Source organism: Ahaetulla prasina, chromosome 2, assembly GCF_028640845.1.
Source record: "Ahaetulla prasina isolate Xishuangbanna chromosome 2, ASM2864084v1, whole genome shotgun sequence".
NCBI lineage: Eukaryota > Metazoa > Chordata > Lepidosauria > Squamata > Colubridae > Ahaetulla > Ahaetulla prasina.
This window is the reverse complement of record NC_080540.1, coordinates 176,134,295-176,153,321: the sequence shown is the minus strand read 5'-3', so window position 1 is coordinate 176,153,321 and position 19,027 is coordinate 176,134,295. Positions and strand designations below refer to the sequence as shown.

Here is a 19,027-nt window from a genome sequence, read left to right as displayed (position 1 = left end):
CCAGAGACACAGGCACCCAGTTATTTTGGAGGTAATTAAGGGTGATCCATACTGCATAAGCTCTTGGGGGGGGGGGAGTTTTATTTTTACTTTACTGTACCTGCACATTTGCTCTTGTACAAAGTGACCCAAAAACATGATTTTTTATATTTGATACAGTATGGCATATAAATCACCTTCTAAAAACTGGTTGTGTTCTTGAGATCTCTTATAGCGCTTGTAAGCAATTATAAGATAATACCACTAGAACTGCCGACTTAATTTAGCTGTTATGGAAGTAACTGGTGGCTGTTCTCAGACCTGCTTAAAAGCAGAAGATCCACGATCCAAATGGGAGGGTATTGGGCTGGTGACATTTGAGATCTTGCAAGGATCTAAGGACTGCCTGCCTCCAAAACCAAGCATATTCCAGACTATTAAACTATCTTACTCTCCCCCTTTTATATCTGTAAATAAATATAATACTTTCCAGAATAAACCAAACTGAGCAACAGCCTGGTTTTTCCACTGCTGGGTTTTACACTGAAATTGCATTTCAACCTCTCACAGGAAATAAGTCCAGTTGATTGTGAACCAGTGAACCCTCTTCCAGGAATTCCCTTGTCGTAGAGCCCCCTCCCCCGCCTTTGCCGAACGGCCGGATTGAAACCCCACCCCAACCCCCATCGCCCTCCTCCCTGATCTTGGATCCTGCGCATGGGGGTGGGGACACCAGGTTGGGGGACGGACGTCGCTCTAACCTCCCATCTTGCAAAGCGTTTTTTACTCTGTATTTGGAGTTAAGTCCGTTGTTCTTTTATTATTATTATTCTTTTTTTTTTCTGAATTAAGCCACCCGGCGCTGGCCTCGGTGACCCGGCTCTAGGATGCGGGCGAAGAACCACTTTCGCCTTCGATGGCTCCATGATCTCGAGCTGAGGCTACCGGCGAAAATCCACCCTCCCAACCCCGCCAGTCAAAGGCACCGCCTTGAAAACGTTTCCGGCTCCCCATTCCCCTTGTGCGCGCGCACGGGAAAACCCCCGCCTCCCGCGGCAGCCCCGTCCAATCAGAAAGCTGCTGGGCGGTGCTCCCGGCTGTACACAGCCACCACGTGCAGCTGGGGTGGGGATTGGCAGCCGCCGAGCATCCGAGGAGGCAGAGTCAGCAGCTGTAGCGGCGTCAGGAACCTTGGCTCGAGGTTCTTCGAACAAGGAGTGGGTGGCCGCCGGGAGGATCTCGGCGATCCTTTCATTTGCCCCATCGCCCATTCTTTCTGCCTCTGCTCTTTTTCTCGCGCGGGGGCGGGGGAATCTTAACAAAAATAAAAACATAGCTCCCGTCGTTGCAAAGTTAGATGCACCGATAGAAGTTAGCCCCTGGCGATCGAGCCAGGTTGCCGGCCAGCCGGCTACCTTACTGGAAGGGGTCCATCCTCTCGCCGTCTCCCCCGCTGCAGATGGAGGCGACCGAATACTTGGTCGCTCCTGCCGCCGCCGTTGAGACTGCAGCAACGGCGGGTCTCTTTTTTTCCTGGTGACGGAAGCAACAGAAACGGACTGAATCGGGGCTGGGGGTGGGGGTGGAGTGATCATTGAGATTCAGAGGAAATCGGCCGCGCTGGTTGGATCAAATAGCATCGCCGACCGGAGCAAAACACACTCGGGCTGCACAAGGTTGGTTGGCTGCCCTGGATCATCTTGCGGAGATCTCTCGTTGCTCTCGCTCTTCCAAAAAACCCGGCACTTGCTGCGGGATCCGAAGAAACGGCTTCTAGGGCGTCTCTACGGCTGAAGTTGCGTGCAGGCGTGTTTTTGATCTTCGGTTGCCACCATCCAACGCGACGAAACGGACTGCAGGGCGTTGTGGGGGGGAAAGCAAGAAAACCGGGTAAGAGAAACGCTTGCGTACGTTTCAGATCGTGGTATCCTATTTTTAGATACACTATAAAGTTTTATTCCAGTTATGCCCCTCCTTGAAAAAACAGTCCTCGTGTTAAGTGTAGGGATGGTTTATGGGCACGCGCAGAGGTCCTTCTCCCTCCCCACTGATCGTGAGCCGTCTTGCGTGGTGGAGTTCATCTCCCAGGCAAAAGGTTCGTTTACAGCACGTGCGGCGTGCCGGTCTTTGAGCCAAGCAGGCTTCCCCCACGAAACTAGCATCCAGAACAGCAGAGCAAAGGAGGTGGAGAGAAACGTCGTTTTAGAACCTATCCTGAACGTGTGTGCTCATTTTCCTGAGGATATTTGCATTGCATTAGCTTACATCAGCCTTATAAATGAGGCCATCATTGTTCCCAGAGATCTACTTGGGGCAGAGACTGGTCTCTGAATAAGAGACCTTATCTGTGGCCTCTAGATAAGCATTTATTGGGGAAAAACAAGCCTCAAAACAGACTTCTTGATTGGCCGTTTATACTGAGAACAAAAATTATTGCATCTTGCTACTGTCCATTCAGTACCATTGTCCCCAAATGGTGGTAATGAATTGTGACAGCTAGTCCTGCTATCACTTTAATTCTGGAGGCTTCTAGCAGTTAGAAAGTTTGCGGGCATGAAAGAAACATACCCTAATTCTCCCTGTGGTTAATATGAGGGAATACTCTTCAAGAAAGTTTTCTAGTTTATTCTCCACAGGGGCTGGCACAGGAGAAGTTCTCCACGTTGTCATCTTTAATGGCTTCTCAGCTCTAAGGCACATGGAAAAAATCAGCAATAGAAATCCAAGCTTGTATTTCATTTTGCTGTGGGATGACTGCATGGCCTATGGGGAGCTGCACAGTTTGAGTTCTGTGAACTTGACAACATAACCCACTTCATAAGGCAGTAAAACACTTGACACATTAAAAGCTCTACTGAACTAATAAATGGGCATTGCTTTCAAATTCTCCTGGGTAAAAATGTTGGATAACCATCTGACTGAGATGGTGTAGGGTTTCCTGCCTGGGCAGGGGGTTGGACTAGAAGGCCTCCAAGGTCCCTTCCAACTCTGTTGTTATATTATTATATAAATGGAAGTTAACTTTCTAAAACAGAGAGCACCTCATTTGAAAACAGATTCTGAATTCTGCTTCCTAAACCTTAAAAATCTAGGAGTAAACTCTGCTTGATTAACCTATTCATTTTCACTACATAAAGATAATAAAATATGCACCTAGGTTGTATAGCGTTGGCTCCTGGAATGTAGCAAGCCATGGCCTACTTAACCATGAATTATTAAATCATGCTTAAATCAAAACCAAACACAAAGCAATATAATTGCATGATCTCAGCCTTTATTTCTGTTCTGTTTGTTCCACTGGCCAAGGCAAAAATAGAGTTGAATCATAGAGTTGAGGGGAGCTGTAATCATTAATCAGCCTACATACCTTCCTCTCTTATTCCCTTCATGTTCCCAATCTTAGGCTTAGTGGGTTGTCCAAACATCATTTTGTTTTACTAAATCAAGGCTTGTCATAGATTAAATAGACTCAGCATGTGGTGGAAGCATTACCAATTGCTCTTTAGGTGTAAATGGGGGATTTCAGCCTATGTAGCTACAGCTTGTTCAGCTTAGCCAGATCTGGCAATCTTTAGCAGAAAGCTTGACACTTAATGTCAGTTTTTATGTCATTAAAAAAAACTTTCCTCCTGAAAGCATAGGGATAAAACAGGTTGCTGATTGGTTGGGACCCAATATTTAAGGATTATGAAATCTGTAATTAAATCATCTTAAGTGCTACTGCTTGTTCATAGATTTGTAACTGGATATAGAGGATTGCCTACAAAATATACCAACAGTGAAATAGTTTTCAGGGATACATCACATGTGTAAGCAAAGCCACACTTTCTCTGCTTTTTCTTTACAGCTGTAAAGTTGGGAGATTGGCCCATTTCCTAGGATGTGTTATATGTCAGTTCTTGGCATTAATCTGCACATATTCAAGCTCCTCAAAACTTTGTACAAGGCTCAGAGCACAAACCATGATACAAGTGATCTTAATACTGGTTCACCAGCAGCCATCACTGTAGAACAAGTCCTGGCCTCTCCTGTTCTGCCTCCCCAGGGGTACAGCTTTTAGGAAAACATGGGGCTTTCAGCGTGAGGAGGGGAGAGATGACAATAGGAGTTCTTTCAATGTTCTACTTTGCTGGCAGGATTACTCCTAACCCCAGTACTGAATATATGGAGTTTCCAGTGGATGTTCTTGAAAAAGTGGCAGAGAGTTGTGAGAAGTTGCATTTTACCAGTATTTTGGCTGTGGTCACAAACTTGCTTAATCAGTGCAAGCGAAGTATGAGATACCTTCTGATTAGTCCTAAACTTGTTCATTTTTAGCAAATGTGCTGTGCAGATCCTGTCCCATCCCACCCCCACCCACCCCCGCAGTTTGTTCATGGATCAGTGAGTTGTGGGAACTCCACAAATACCCAGAAGTTAATCTTCTGGGACAGCACTCAACAAGGCAACTTCTGGGACAGCACTTCTGGGACAGCACTCAACAAGTCAGATTCTGGTCCATATAACTCAATTATCTAACCTCTCATTTTAGATAGGGAATCGTTCCCAGCTTTATTTGATATTCCAGAGGTCACACTTGGGGCCTTTTGAATGCAACACAGATGTTCTGTCACTGAGCTACGACACTCAGCAAACTCCCTTTGCCTGCTTCCCTTGCTATAGCTTCAGTCCCGTCCCATTCCTTGTGGATCAAAGATGTTTCTGACTGGCAGGTTGAGGCTGGCCCCCTCTTCCCCTATGAATGAAACGGCCTTGGAGGGGCTCTTCCTGCTACCCTCCAGTTCTTGGCAATTGCAGCTGTCTTCCCTTTGGTTGCCAGGAAGTCTCTCGTCAGTATCTGGCCAGGATGGAGGGGGACAGCAAGGTGCCAGGAAGGGAACACGCACTTCCCGTATTTCCCTTATCCAGCTGCTTGTTCTCTTGCTCTCCCTCTTGTTCCCCACTCCCCCTCTGTCCCTTTGCTTTTCCTCTGCAGGTTTGTCCAGGGATGGCTTTCAAAGCCACCATAGCAAAACCCTGTCCTCTGGAGTCCTGAGGCATCCCTCACCACTCGCTTGCTCTGTCTCACTGCCTGCGGTGGTCCTTCTTCGTTTTCCATTCCCCGCAGGCTTATGTGGATGCCTTCTTACCACAGAGCCTCTTGGCCTCTGCTCCAGCACATTCTCTCCAGGGGAGTTGGATAGATTGGATTTGGAAACACCAAAGGAGGAACTTCTTCAGGCTGGCCATTAATGTGGTGGCTCTGTTCAGCCTGCCAAGCTGAGGCGGTAACTCAAAAGAGCAGCAACAGCACAAAGGTTATTTCAGATAAACAAGATAAACACTCTGGATTTACGGAGATGAAGTTTCATCCGGTAGCCTTTATAGCGGCCAATCTTTGCTAAGCCATGCTAATCAGGGTTACTGAACAAAGCAGAGTAGCATCTGAATACCACTATTTGTTTGGCGCAATTCCTTCATCAGACCTTTTCTTTTCCAGACTTTCTCCAGGAAATCCCAGCCTTGTTTGATGCCTTCGTCTTTCTTTGGAAAGGCTGCAGCTCCTTCTTTTTCCTGCCACTAGAACAAAAGATGACTTCTGCTCACAATGTCGTGCTCTGGGATGCCCCTTTCTTGTTTTTCTAGCAAAAACTGAATGGAGGGCAAGACCGTCTACGCTGGCAGCACAATGTAGACATTTCTCTGGAGCAAGAACTTGGGATCTTCAGTCCCCTGGTTTGGAGCATTCTCCTGCCTTCTGGCAGAGCCATCCCCTACGTGTGTGCATTCTCTCTCTCTCACACACACACACACAAATACACACACACGCTTTTCAAGTACTAGAAGAGGGGGAACTAGTTAAGTGGCAAGTAAGATTTCTCTTCCTGATGCATTTTTGTGAGTGGGAAAATTCAGACACTACACAGAAATTCTGCCAAGGTTGACCCAAAGCTTTGGATCAAGACAGTCTGGCCACCTAAACTGTGGCGTACAGCCTTATGGAAGACCTTGGCAAATCGACGCTATGGCTGCAGGCCGAGTTGGCCTCTCCTTCTCCGTGCTTGCATATCCTTGATTGCCGCAGCCGAGACCTATACGATTCATCTCATGTGGAACGGGCCCTGAGTGTGGCCCTCCCAGGACTACTTCTGCGCCGCCTTCGGAAGGGGAGCCTGGCGGTCCGGTCCTTGCTGCCTGGGCCCCCTCAGGGGCTCTGTGAGAACATGGTTTTGCTGTACGATGAGGGAACAATCCAGCTCTCTCAGCCGGACAACCAGGAGGAAGAAGAAGAATCGGTGCTGCTCACGCTCTTGCAAAAGCTCCGAGAGGAGGGCTGCCTGGCCTACTACCTGCAGGGTAGGTGTGCAGAAAAAAAGCTGTCTCTGTGGGAGAAAGAAAGGACTGACTAATGCTAGCTTCTAGATCAGGAGTCTCCAACCTTGGCAACTTTAAGCCTGGTGGACCTCAACTCTCAGAATCTGGGGAATTCTGGGAGTTGAAGTCCACCAGGCTTAAAGTTGCCAAGGTTGGAGACCCCTGATACAGATTGATTCTTGACTGGTGCAGCAGAGTAAAGATGGAGCAGGCCAAAATTGTGGTTGCTGGAATGCTCCCTTCTGAGGTGTAAAAATCCACCAATAAATTGGGGGATGAGGAATACAACAGGTTTTCCTTTATCCTACTTATTTGTTGTCCTTCCCTGCCCTACTATTGTGTACTTCCTCGTCTTTCAACCATTCAAATGGGTGAAATTCCAGTGTGCCACAAAGGAAGCAGGTGACAAATCCATTGGTTTGAATTAATGCAAACTTAATTTATTTTACTTATTAATATAAAACATTGATATAGCCACCCATCTTATAACCAGCTCTGGACTGCTCCAAATCAAGAGTTAAAAGCACAAAAACCGTATTCTAAAACCTAAATGCATTAAAAACAACAAAAACCTGGTACAACGTGAGACTTAGTGATATGCAGACACTTCATCTTATCCCAGCACCTGGAGGTAAAACCAGGTCTTCCAAGTTTTATCCTGTGGCAAGATGGGCGACTAATATATTTTACAAATAAATAAAATAAATATGTGGACAGAGGCTTATCAAACGTCAGGGGACAAATTATTTGATAGGGCAAGGGTGGCCACAAAATGGCACACTTCCTAACTCCCATCAGATGGCAATATTTAGGGGAAGGGATTAGGAACATGCCCAGCTTAGTTGACTTGAATTACATCTCCCTTTTTGCCACAGTTAGAACCATCTATTTAGCATCCCATGTCATGGTAATCAGCCAGCTACATCTGGGAATTCATGACTAAGATCAAGAGCACAGTGCCATTCTCACATTCATGCACAGATATATTGCTGGAAGTGATACGTAGCCATCAGGATTAGTAGCCCCTGATGGAGCTAATGTCTATTATTCTTCAGTTGGCTTTCAAAAGTAGTTGGATTGGTGGCTTTCTTGCAGTAAGCAATTTCAGGTAATAATTAAGTTCTGAATGAAGGTCTCATTATTATTTCTTCCGAATGTTTCACTGTACATTGAAGGTGGACATAACTTTTCTATACCCACTTCTACAAGGAATTATTTTCCAGAGCTCCATTATATTCCCCATTATTTACTTTTTTTTAAAGCTAGAAAACACTAGCCATTGTAACTTTTCAAACTCAACAATATCTTTTTTAAGATATGGTAACCAGATTCATGCACTGGGTTCCAAGCATACTCACATAATTGCTTATAAAGACAATAAAGTAGTCCTTGACTTGCAGCCATTCGTTTAGTGACAGTTGCAAGTTACAACAGCACTGAAAGAAGTGCCTTACGACTGTTTTTTATATGTCCATTTCAGCACCCATGGTCACATGATCAAAATTCGAGTGCTTGGTAACTGGCATGTACTTATGACAGATACACTATCCCGGGATCATGTGATCACCATTTCTAACTATTTCTAATAGCTAGATTCGCTTAACAACCATATGATTCAGTTAACAACTGCAGTGGTTTGCGTAGCAACTGTGACAGAAAAAGTCGTAAAATGAGGCACAACTCACTTAACAACTGCCTTGCTTAGCAACAAAAATGTTGGGCTCAATTGTGGTCGTAAGTTGAGAATGACCCATTTTGGCATTTTAGCTTGGCCACTTGTATAATGACCTGTATTCTGAAATTTGTATTTTTCACAATAGTTCGATCTATAGATTATTATAATGATGGGTCATTAAAAAATTTTAATGACATCCCCAAAATCTCTTTCCTAGCCAGGTACTACTAGATTAGACACTATCAAGTTATATGTGTATATACAGGTACTCTCCAAATTTATGACTATAACTGAAACTGGAATTACAGTTGTAAGTCATAATGGTCATTAAGCAAGTCATCATGTGACTGTGCCTAATTTTGTGATCTTTTTTGTAGTGGTCATTAAGCAAACCTATTGTCCTCAATGGGTGCTTTTTGTAGGCAATCGGAAGTAAACACCAGTTTCCAGAAAAAACTGTTGTAAATCATGGTTATGTGACTACAAGTTTCCAAGTGCCCAAAAGATGATCACATAACCCCAAGGGGGAGCCCAACCACTGGAACTTTAAATCCAGCCGATAAGACAGACCCCCTTTTGAGGGGGGGAGGGGCTCTGTCACAACTTCAAACTGACATGAGTCAAGGACAATCTCTATAAATATGTCATTTTCATGTCAAGCTAAATAATTTTACTATCTTCACAGTTGGCCATATCACTGCCCACTGCTAGGAGGAGGAGATCACTAATAAAAACAGATAAAAGACATTTCTCCCATCGGAATCCTTGTGCTTATATCCCTTCACATTGTAAGAATATTTCTACCCTAGGACTTCTAACTTCGCTTCAAAGGGTTCAAAGGTCAAAAAGGTTTGAACATCCAATTAAACAATGGCCACTCTGGCTGGAGAGTGCTGCTATCCAGAATTGCAATGGAGAAGGATCTAGTTATTGAATTAAATCATAGGCCTGAGGTCTGCCTCAGGAGGGGCAATGGATCTCTAGAGCAGGGGTGTCAAACTCGATTTAATTGAGGGCCGCATCAGGGTTGTTTGACCTCAGAGGGGCGGGGCGGGCATGACCAGCTCGCCGTCACTCATGTTGGGGGTGCCTGTACTGGCCTGAGCGCTCTGCCAATGAAAACGGGCTCCCGAACTCCATTTCCAGCTGCAACCCTCCTGCGGCCCTCCCAAGCTGTTTTTACTGGCAGAGGCACCATGGGCCAGTCTTTCCCTGTTTCCAGGGCAGCCTCACGGTTCTAAGCACCCCACAGGCCAAATCTGGTCCCCGGGCCTCGAGTTTGACACCCCTGCTCTAGAGCATCAGACAAGAATCTTCTCTGGCCCACTTCCTTGCCATTTTTTGCAAGGCCCATTTCCATTTTTTAACAGAATATTTGAATGCTATGTGTGTTGCTTTTTACATTTGATTCTCTGTGACTCTCCGAGTGTAGAAGGGGGAGGCAAACTGAAAGAAAAGTGCTAGGAGTGGATCAATTCCTTTTTATCCAGTTTTGCAACTCTGATGACCTCATCAAGTATAGAAATATGGCAAATTAAATAGAATAGAAAAACTCCCTCAAATCCATGTCATGTTCACGTCCACATAGGTTTCTTGGGGACAAAATGGAAATTATTTGCTATTGCCATATTATAGAATGTTTTTTGATTCTGGCCTTCTTAGTTTTTTTCAAGTGACGATCAGTGAGGGATTGATCTAGAATAAGTCGCTTAGCAACCATTCAAAGTTATGACGAGTCTCCAAAAGGGACTCACAATTCAGTTTTGAAGTTCCAACCTTGCCCACCACCATGGTCACATGACCACGTTTTGGGCACTTGGCACTGGCCTGTATTTATAGCCATTTGAAGTGCTCCAGAGTTACATGACTGCAACTTATCACATTTTTGCTGGAAATCAGCATTTATTTATGTCTTCTGACAAAAACTGGCCCATAACAAAAAATAAGTTTGGTTAATGTCTGCGGTGTCTATTTTATGACCATGACATTTGCTTAATGACTGCTGCAACAAAGGTCGTAAAAACGGATCTAGTCACTTGGTGATCCACTTTACATGCATCACAATTTATGATCATAATTGCCAGGTTTAATTAGTGTTGTGTGTCAGGGATTACTGTAATGGATGGCCTTTTTTGTTTAAGATCTGGATGGTTGATGGGCTTAGCAGGGGAGAGACTTTCACATGAGACCTTGTGTAGCAATTTCACCTCCTGATTTATTTATTGTTGTTTTATCTTGGATTGCTTCTTTTTTATAAGGTGCCACAAGTTGCATTGTTCAGGTTGGGCAGCAATATAGATTCTTTAAATAATCTTTCACCATGGTGAAATCCATCTGCAGAGGTGCAAATATTCTGAAATTTTCCCGTACATTACACCAAATTCATGAGGTTTCTATGAACGATCTATTTGGCCAGCTAGGTGTTTTCTGTGTAAATGTTGGATTAATGTTTTTATTTCTGCTTTTGTTTTTCTTCTCCAATCCCCCTTCCTTATTGCTGTCTATATTTTGATAACCTTTTTAATTCAATAGTTTTTATTATGTATTTATATTTTTCCAACTACTTTGAGATGCTTTTCGCATAGAATTACAAAACAATGAAATCATCTATAAAAGCAAAAAGCTACAAAAACAGAATATATTCCAGCATGAAAATACGGTATAAAAATATAGCAAGAAGTAGGCCTTGACTTACAGTGACAATTTGAAGTTACAAAGGCACTGAAAAAAGTGACTTAGGATCATTTTTTACACTTACAACCGTTGCAGTATCCCCATGGTCATATGATGAAAATCTGGCTGCTTAGCTACTGTCTCATATTTATGACAGTTGCAGTGTCCCGGGCTCATATGATCACCTTTTGCCACCTGCTGACAAGCAAAGTCAATGGGGAAGCCAGATTCATTTAACAACCATCTTACTAACTAAACAACTGCAGTGATTCACGAAACAACTCTGACAAGAAAGGACGTAAAATAGGGCAAAACTCAATTAACAGCTGTCTTGCTTAGCAACAGAAATTTTAGCCTCAGTTGTGGTAAAATTGAATTATTTATACAGCTTACTACCTTAGATATGGATAAATCTTCCAAATGACTTGTGGGACGGGTAGAAAACAAGGTTTGGCACATTTGGGGAACTTCTGATGCCATCCTATAACATGTTGCCTATAACACTGATATTTTTCTTTCTTGGATTTGTCATTCCTCCAGGAGGCTTCAATAAATTCCAGGCTGAATGGCCCCATCTCTGTGAAACCAACCTGGATACAGCCAGTACCAGCAGTTCTCCTGTTCCTCTGGCGGCTCCCATCGTGGGGCTGGGAGGCCTGAGCTTAAGTTCAGATGGCTCTGATGCCGAGTCAGAGCCCCTAAGCAGCGGCATGGAGTCTGAAGGCACGAGTCCACCCTCCTTTCCTGTGCAGATCCTTCCCAATCTCTACCTGGGATGTGCCCGTGACTCTGCCAACATGGACACTCTGGCCAAACTGGGAATCCACTACATCCTCAATGTGACTCCAAACCTCCCAAACCTCTTTGAGAAGAATGGCGACTTCCACTACAAGCAAATTCCTATTTCGGATCACTGGAGCCAGAACCTTTCTCAGTTCTTCCCTGAAGCTATTGATTTCATTGGTGAGTGTCAGCAGGTTGAAGGGTAATAGTACCACGATGATGATTATTTGATGGATTGTATGCTTTTATCATTTTTGACTCCTAGCAACCACATAGATTTCCTCTAGGACCATCTATTCCTAACCTGGACTTTCAGGTCCCTCAACGTTGCAGTCATCGCCACTATAAAATACAAGTAGTACATTATGTAATTTGGGTACAGTGATATTTATACAGTTTTGACTGGAGATTTTTAACACTTTGATGTTTAGGTAACTTAAATCTTTAAAGATGAAGGGGGAAATTATTAATTTTTGTATTGCATTTATATAACTCCTAATCTCAAGCACAAGCAGAGTCACTTGCTTGTGACTCTGGATGGTATATACACTTAAACAAATGAACAAGCCAACCATTAAATGAATAATTCAATTATTTAGATCAGTTTAAGAACTATGCCAATATTAACAGATTTCTCAAACATTAATGTTGATAAGCATAAAGATGCTTAAAACGTACATCTAAAACTCAATGTTAGCATTAATAAACACTGCAAAATATCTTAAATTATTTATAACATAATAAAGGTTTCTATCTTAAGCCTAACGCTTAGTACTGAAGTCTCCATTATATCATTATAGTTATTTATGCATATTAAAAACAAAAAGAAACAACTTTAAAAAAAAGCTCTTTGATTTCTAACTTCCCCCTTCATGTGCCCTTACTAGTTTTCAGTGTTTATAAGTATTTAGGCCCCCTTAAAAACCAATTCCCCCGTCAAACACATTATGAGCACATTATGTCCTGTTCACAATATATTACTCCACAGCTAAATATATATATATATATATATATATATATATATCTTCTAAGCCCAAATGGAAGTGGTGATCTACCGTAATTTCCTTAGTTCCTCTGGTCACCCTCGAACTACATGTGTTCCTGGAAATGGAAGTCTAGCCGTGCTTGTCTCTCCAGAGGTCAGCCGTAAGGGAGAAACCCTTTATAAATAAATAGCATTGTTCAGATTTCAAAGATTTCTGCAAGATAACCTATTTAAGGCTTTCTGTGGTCTCTATAGTGGTGATATCCAATAAATAACATGAGGATTATTGAGGGTGCTTGCATTCTCTGCCCTAAATTGGAAAAGAATGCCCTTCTGTAGTCAAGTGGTAAAGAAACTGAAATTTTTACAATCCAGGGTCCATTATAATGAGTTGCCAAAGTTTGTGCAAAGACCAAAACAAAGGAGATCTGGATACTTTGGCTTCCAATGTCCATTACTGGTCTGTCATACGCAGAAGTCTCCTATTGCATATCAGTTATAGAAGGATCTATGCTATGGCTGGCCCCCATGCTGTGAGGAAGGCTCTGGGGGCCTAAAACATGCACCCAGTCTTGACAGCTCCCTAAAACTTGTCAGATTTCCACATAGATCCTTTTAACATTCTATTCAGAACAGCTCTTTTTCCCTCGTGGATGAGGTACAGTAAATAGGACTCAAAGCCTGTGCAGAAATAACTTAGAAAGGGAAATGGAAAATGGGGTTTGATTCAGTGTGATTTGCTGCGAAATCTACTCAGAGCAAGGCATTTTCAGGTATCCTCTGCTACTTTCCACTCATATTGCCAAGTGGAAGTCCAAATTGACTCAGGCTTTTGCGCAGGGCCAGAGGATTTTGCGTATCCAAGAATGGAGGTAGGAGGGGGGATGGAGGCTAAGTAGTCAAAGGTCAGCTCTTTACACTAATTGAACTTGCAGTATAAATACAGGTAGTCCTCAACATATAACTGTAATGGAACCTGCCTATTATGGTCGTATTTTGTAACAGTTTTAAAATGTGATCAACCTGATTTTAAGATCTTTATTGCAGCAGTCATTAAGCAAAAGCAAGTGCTGGTTTTCGATAAAACCATAATAAATCATGGATACATGATCACAGGATGCTTCAAATGACCATAAAGTCAACCATAATTTTTTTTCATGTTTTGTTTTATTTATATAGCATTCAATTTTCAACAGTGTGTATTCTGGGTACAATTATATTTAGATAATCATATTTATAAATATTCATTATATTTAGTCATCACCCTCATATTAATAATATAATAACATTATGATATAACCTTAATATTTAACATTTAACATGGTCTTCTTTAATGACTCTCCTCTATCCCATTTCCTCCCTTTATATCTCTTCCTTTCTAACTTCTGTTTCTATTATCTAGCCATTGATAAAATGTATCCCATATCAAAAAATATTCAGTTTCTTCCTTATCGTTAATAGCAAGTGTTAATCTATCCATTTCTGCACAATCTAATATATTTTTAATTACATTCTCAGACAGGGTCTCATCACTTTTTCATTGTTGCGCAAATACAATTCTGGCTGCCATTAATATATGCAAAATCAAATATGCGGTCTTTTTATCATATTTTTCTGGTAGAATGCCCAGCAAAAATATCTCTGGTTTCAAATTTATATGAAGTGTTGTAATTTTTTTCAGCCATGTGTGTATTTTTATCCAATATTTTCTCGCTCTTGGGCATGTCCACCACATGTGATAATATGAACCAGATATTTGATTACACTTCCAACATTTATCAGATCTATCTTTAAACATTTTTGCCACTCTTGCCATCTATAAAAAATTTTATATAAGTTTTCCTTACATGCAGTTGACATTGTCAATTTAATATTTCTATACCCCAATTTCTGCCATTTGTCTAATTCTATTGCGTATTCAAAGTTTTTAGCCCAAGCAATCATTGTCTCCCTTACCTGTTCACTTTCAAGTTTAATAGTTAATACGTAACAATATAATTTCTTTATCAATTTATCATCTGTTCCAATCAATATCTGAGCTAGTTCTGTTAATTCTTTGTTGAAACCATAAGTTTAGCATCTTTCTCATAACAAGAAAGTTATGTTAGAATAGTTAGAAATATATTTCTGGTTAGTTAACACAATTTAATATGCATCTACAAAATCCAGTTGTGACCTCTGGACAATATCATAGCAAAGTGATTTCAAATCACGCTCTCATTTCAAATCAGTTTTTGCAATATGGATATGTCTAGGTTGATTATGAAATTGAAGTCCCCTTTTTGCTTTAACTATGAAAAACCTTACTTTGTCGGCTTTGACAACTTCTTAGACACCAGGCACAAAGATGGGAAAATGCAAAGTCATACAGAAAGCTGTTTCTCTTGGATCAGAAACGTGTCACAGAAATAAAGATATGCCATTTCATTTTTCCAGCTCAGTGTTAACAAATTCCACTTGCTTAGAACCCTCATGTATGATTGCATTCACTTGACCATTTGTCCCTTATCTCTTTGTCAGATGAGGCCCTCTCTCGGAACTGCGGCATTCTGGTGCACTGCTTGGCAGGGATCAGTCGCTCAGTCACTGTCACTGTAGCCTACCTCATGCAGAAGCTCAACCTGTCTCTCAACGATGCCTATGATCTTGTGAAGCGAAAGAAATCCAACATCTCACCTAACTTCAATTTCATGGGGCAGCTGCTGGATTTTGAGAAGTCCCTGGGGCTTAGCCAGGGCAGTCGGCGGCCAGCCTCAGACCAGACCTGCTTCTTCACCTCACCTACCAATGACAGTGTCTTTGAGCTGGATCCTACGTAGGAGCCAGAAGGGTGCTACGTTTTTGTCATTGTCCACCAACACCTCCTGTTCTTGGTTCTATCTGCCTGCCCTGGTGGCAGAATCTTCTGGGATGAACTGAATACCTCACACTAGAGAGGGAGGTGCCACTTTCAGGAACAACTGCTACTTCCAGCAAAGGTTCTCATTGCCTTTTGGGTTTTCTGAAATATCAACAGCAATGGTGTCCTTACTAATCACACAGCGAGACTGACATGGCCACACCAATAACCAAAGACTCTTCTCCCTTTCTCCCAAAAGCTCTGTACAGACCAAGAAACCAACACTTTTCGGGGGGAGGGGGAGGCTATTTCTGGAATGTTGGGTCTGGGCATAACAGCATCTCAAACTTGATCCAGATCACCCTCTTTTAAAATTTAAATATTTGAAATGGAACATGTCAGGGCTGGAACCTGCCGGTTATTAATGATGTTGATCACATATTGAAGGTTTTATGGTTTTCTTGTGTTTCTCCTTCTCCAGCCATTATGCAGAAATTAGGCAGAGACCTGCAGCTCTCCCATAAGAATCTTCTGTAGGCAGGACTTTTGGTGAGATGATAGCACATTCACCAGCTGATGTGTTAAGTTCCCACTCCCAATACCTCCAATGAACAAGACCAAATGATGACCTCTTAACTGATGAAGGCTGCTCTAGATTCATTTCTTTCAGTTTGAGAAGTGAGATGCAGGAACGTAATTCTAACATGGTTATCCTGGAATGACTAAAAAATAACTTATAGAAATTTTTAATGCAGAGTCCTATATTTTAGAAATGAAACCACAGAATTTCCCAGATCTCTCTTGTTAAGACCAGGATGAATCATAGAATTGAGGAATCAGTGTAGCAGCTTATATAAACATAACCTCTAGAGCTATCTTAACCTTGACTAGGTCCTGTGATACAAGAACTGCAGAAATGGGTTTGAGAATCTGAAACTTTTTAAGTTTTTCGATGTTAGGTGTTTATGTCACCAGAACAGACCTCCAGAGCTGTATTCCAGAATTGGAGCAGGTTCAAACATTTGTATGATAACCTTAACTCTCCCATTATTCCCAAAATTATAGATGCTCTCATCATCCCCAAAGCACCTCGTTCAATCCTCTATGGTTCATTCAGGATTTAGGCAGAGGGAAATAAAAATAGTGGGGGAGAAGCTTTGGAACAGAATCATAGTGGGAAGACATAAGTATTAGAAGCAAAAATATTTGTGTTATACAACCCGGTCTTTCGTTGTGGGAGAAAATAGAGGAGCTCTGCATTTTGTATCTGTATTTGTACAAATAGTGAGTTTGTATGTGTGCCTTAATACTTGCATGAAAGCAAAGAGACCTGTGAATGTGTGTACTAGGCATTGTTTGCTTAGTAGCTGCCTGAAAGGGTTAATTTGCGCCCACGTTTTATTCCCCAAATTCCAGTCAGGACCTTTTCAGTATTGGAGCTCAATTCCAGGATCCTTTGAGTTCATAATAAAAAGATAAATCTTCTGAGCATTGTAGGGGGGGAAATGTGTTACAGTGTTTCTTACCTAACAGTTTATTAGGAAGAAAACTGCAGACTTGGTGATTTCAAAATTTTCAATAATTATCTAAAATCATTAACCACTATGTGTACATGATATGGTCCTCATAGGCATGTGAAAAGATGTCCGAGGTATTTTAGTGATCTGCATTTAAGATTTTTATTTTAGCTCTGTTTAGTAGGTCCACAGGAGTCCAGAAGAACATTTTGTCTGCAAAATTAATCTTCCCAAGAGGCTGTTTTCTCAATGTATTGCTTCCTTTTTCAGGATTTTTCTGGCCTTTGAGGCAATGAAGATATGTGCCTAGGGCCAATGCTTGCTTGAAATAATTTGAAATTGCTGTTAAGTGAGTTTTGGAAACGTGGGACTTCAATGACCCTGCAATGCCTTACAGGTTTTCGCTCTGATGAAAATAAATTAGAATAAATTGAGAATAAATTATGCAAAGCAATCAAACTGGCCAACTATTATGCAAAATGACTCTTATGCAAATTTGACCAACTAGCACAATTCAAGGTGATTGCAGTATTCAGATTTGCTCACAGTTTGGGTTGCCTGAGCAACCTTTATGTAACTTTATGTTACTGTCCATGCAGGTTACACATAGTTCTGGCTCCCTGCATGCTCCAAAGAGTCTACTTGAGTCTCTGTCTTGGGTCTCTGTTTTCAAGTGAATGTAAATGACTGGAGATGGAAGGGAACTGCCATTACCATGGACAACAATAACAACAGTTATTTTAATAAAGCAGGACTTTAAAGAACACAAACAAGTGTGGATTTATTGGGAGACTTGAAGGTGATACAGTCTCAAAGTAGACCATTTTACTTTAGTTGCAGACAGTGAAGTAGAATTAGAAACCTTATTCTACTTGTGTGTAGGCACTGTGCGAGGAAAAAAACAGCCACTTTCTGCCAGCTCCCTAAAACTGAGGGAGCTTCCAGAGGAAGTTTTTCCTGGGCAATCAACTCTGCCTTACAAAATAATTTTTATGAGCTCGGAAGCTCATCTGCTATTTATAGCCAATTGCAGCTACTTTTTGTTTGCCCTTTTAACAACAACAAAATATCCACTAATGGTATAAAAACAGAACGGTTACAGGAATTGGGTATGCCTAGTGAAAAGAAGGGCTAAGAGTGACATGATAACAGTGTTTCAATATCTAAGGGGTTGCCACAAAGAAGGGGGGGGCAACTTATTCTCCAAAGCACCTGAAGGCAGGACAAGAAGCAATAAATGGAAACTAATCAAGGAGCAAATCAACTTGGAACAAAGGGGAAATTTCCTGACAGAACAATTAACCAGTGCAACAGCCTTCCTTTCAGAAGTTGTGTGTGTTCCATTACTGGAGGCTTTTAAGACGAGACCGAACAGCTGTCTTTCTGGAATAGCATAGGGTCCCCTGCTTGAGCAGAGGGTGGAGCTAGAATACCTCCAAGGTCTCTTCCAACTTTTTTATTCTGTTAACTTCACTTAAACTTTCTGATTCACAGCAACAAAGATCTTGTGAGAGAAAATCATTTATTGTAGTTAATTTTTAAAAGTGGAAGGCACCAGTCTCATAAAATTTGGGAATCCTCTGAGATTTGACGCTTATGAGAAGTGGCACCCAGCATCTGAGAAAGTTGCCAAATGATTTATAACCACCAAATCATAAGATTCAGTGGTATACTCTTTGAATGAAATAATAAATGTAGGAACTGCCTAGCATATAGAACAGTGTAATACATAATAATTCTATATAATAATTAAAATGGAGTATACCATTAATAGGCTTAAAAAAGAATTGACAGTATTAGTATATTCCAAAATAATCTTTTCACCACAAAGTACAACAGCCAAGAAAAGTGTTTTCATAAGAAGCAATAAAATTGTAATGATAAACTCAAAAAAAGAGAAACTCAAAAATCTACAAAGTTTTGATTAACCTTTCAAGTTTGCCAGCTTTTTTCATCAGAAAAGATGCTGCCAACAATAACAACAAAGTGGGAATGACGCAAGGGGAGGAGGGGATGGGTAAAGGCTGCCTTGATACTGAAAATGACCTGGTTAGAGTTTTAAAAGAATCAAGAAGCATGTTCAAAAAATCTCATTACACCATATCATAAAGTTATGGCTAAGACTCCCATAATAATGGTCTATTTTTTTAAAAAATGTAATATGTTACTTGGATTTATTTCCAGAAGCAGCTATAGGTTAGGGATACCCAAAACAGATCAAG

General features: G+C 41.5%; 1 protein-coding gene across 2 annotated transcripts; it reads left to right on the top strand.

Moving 5' to 3' along the window:
* The first annotated feature begins 1,046 nt into the window (after window positions 1-1,046).
* On the top strand, window positions 1,047-18,814 carry DUSP9 (dual specificity phosphatase 9). Of its 2 annotated transcripts, none has more exons than XM_058173914.1 (4): window positions 1,047-1,869; window positions 5,459-6,315; window positions 11,222-11,644; window positions 14,970-18,814. In XM_058173914.1, the coding sequence occupies exons 2-4, from the start codon at window positions 5,958-5,960 to the stop codon at window positions 15,266-15,268; spliced, it is 1,080 nt and encodes a 359-aa protein (XP_058029897.1). In that variant the 5' UTR covers window positions 1,047-1,869; window positions 5,459-5,957; the 3' UTR covers window positions 15,269-18,814. The 2 variants fall into 2 exon arrangements, with proteins under 2 accessions (XP_058029897.1, XP_058029898.1); XM_058173915.1 differs by having other exon boundaries at window positions 4,955-6,315.
* Window positions 18,815-19,027: the final 213 nt, after the last annotated feature.

What these genes read in the sequence shown, in the direction of transcription:
- DUSP9 (XM_058173914.1), top strand. Translation starts at nt 5,958, where the DNA reads ATGGAAGACCTTGGCAAATCGACGCTATGGCTGCAGGCCGAGTTGGCC. An exon ending in CCTGGCCTACTACCTGCAGG is followed by an intron (nt 6,316 to 11,221) that starts GTAGGTGTGCAG and finishes TCATTCCTCCAG; the next exon opens with GAGGCTTCAATAAATTCCAG. An exon ending in TGAAGCTATTGATTTCATTG is followed by an intron (nt 11,645 to 14,969) that starts GTGAGTGTCAGC and finishes TCTCTTTGTCAG; the next exon opens with ATGAGGCCCTCTCTCGGAAC.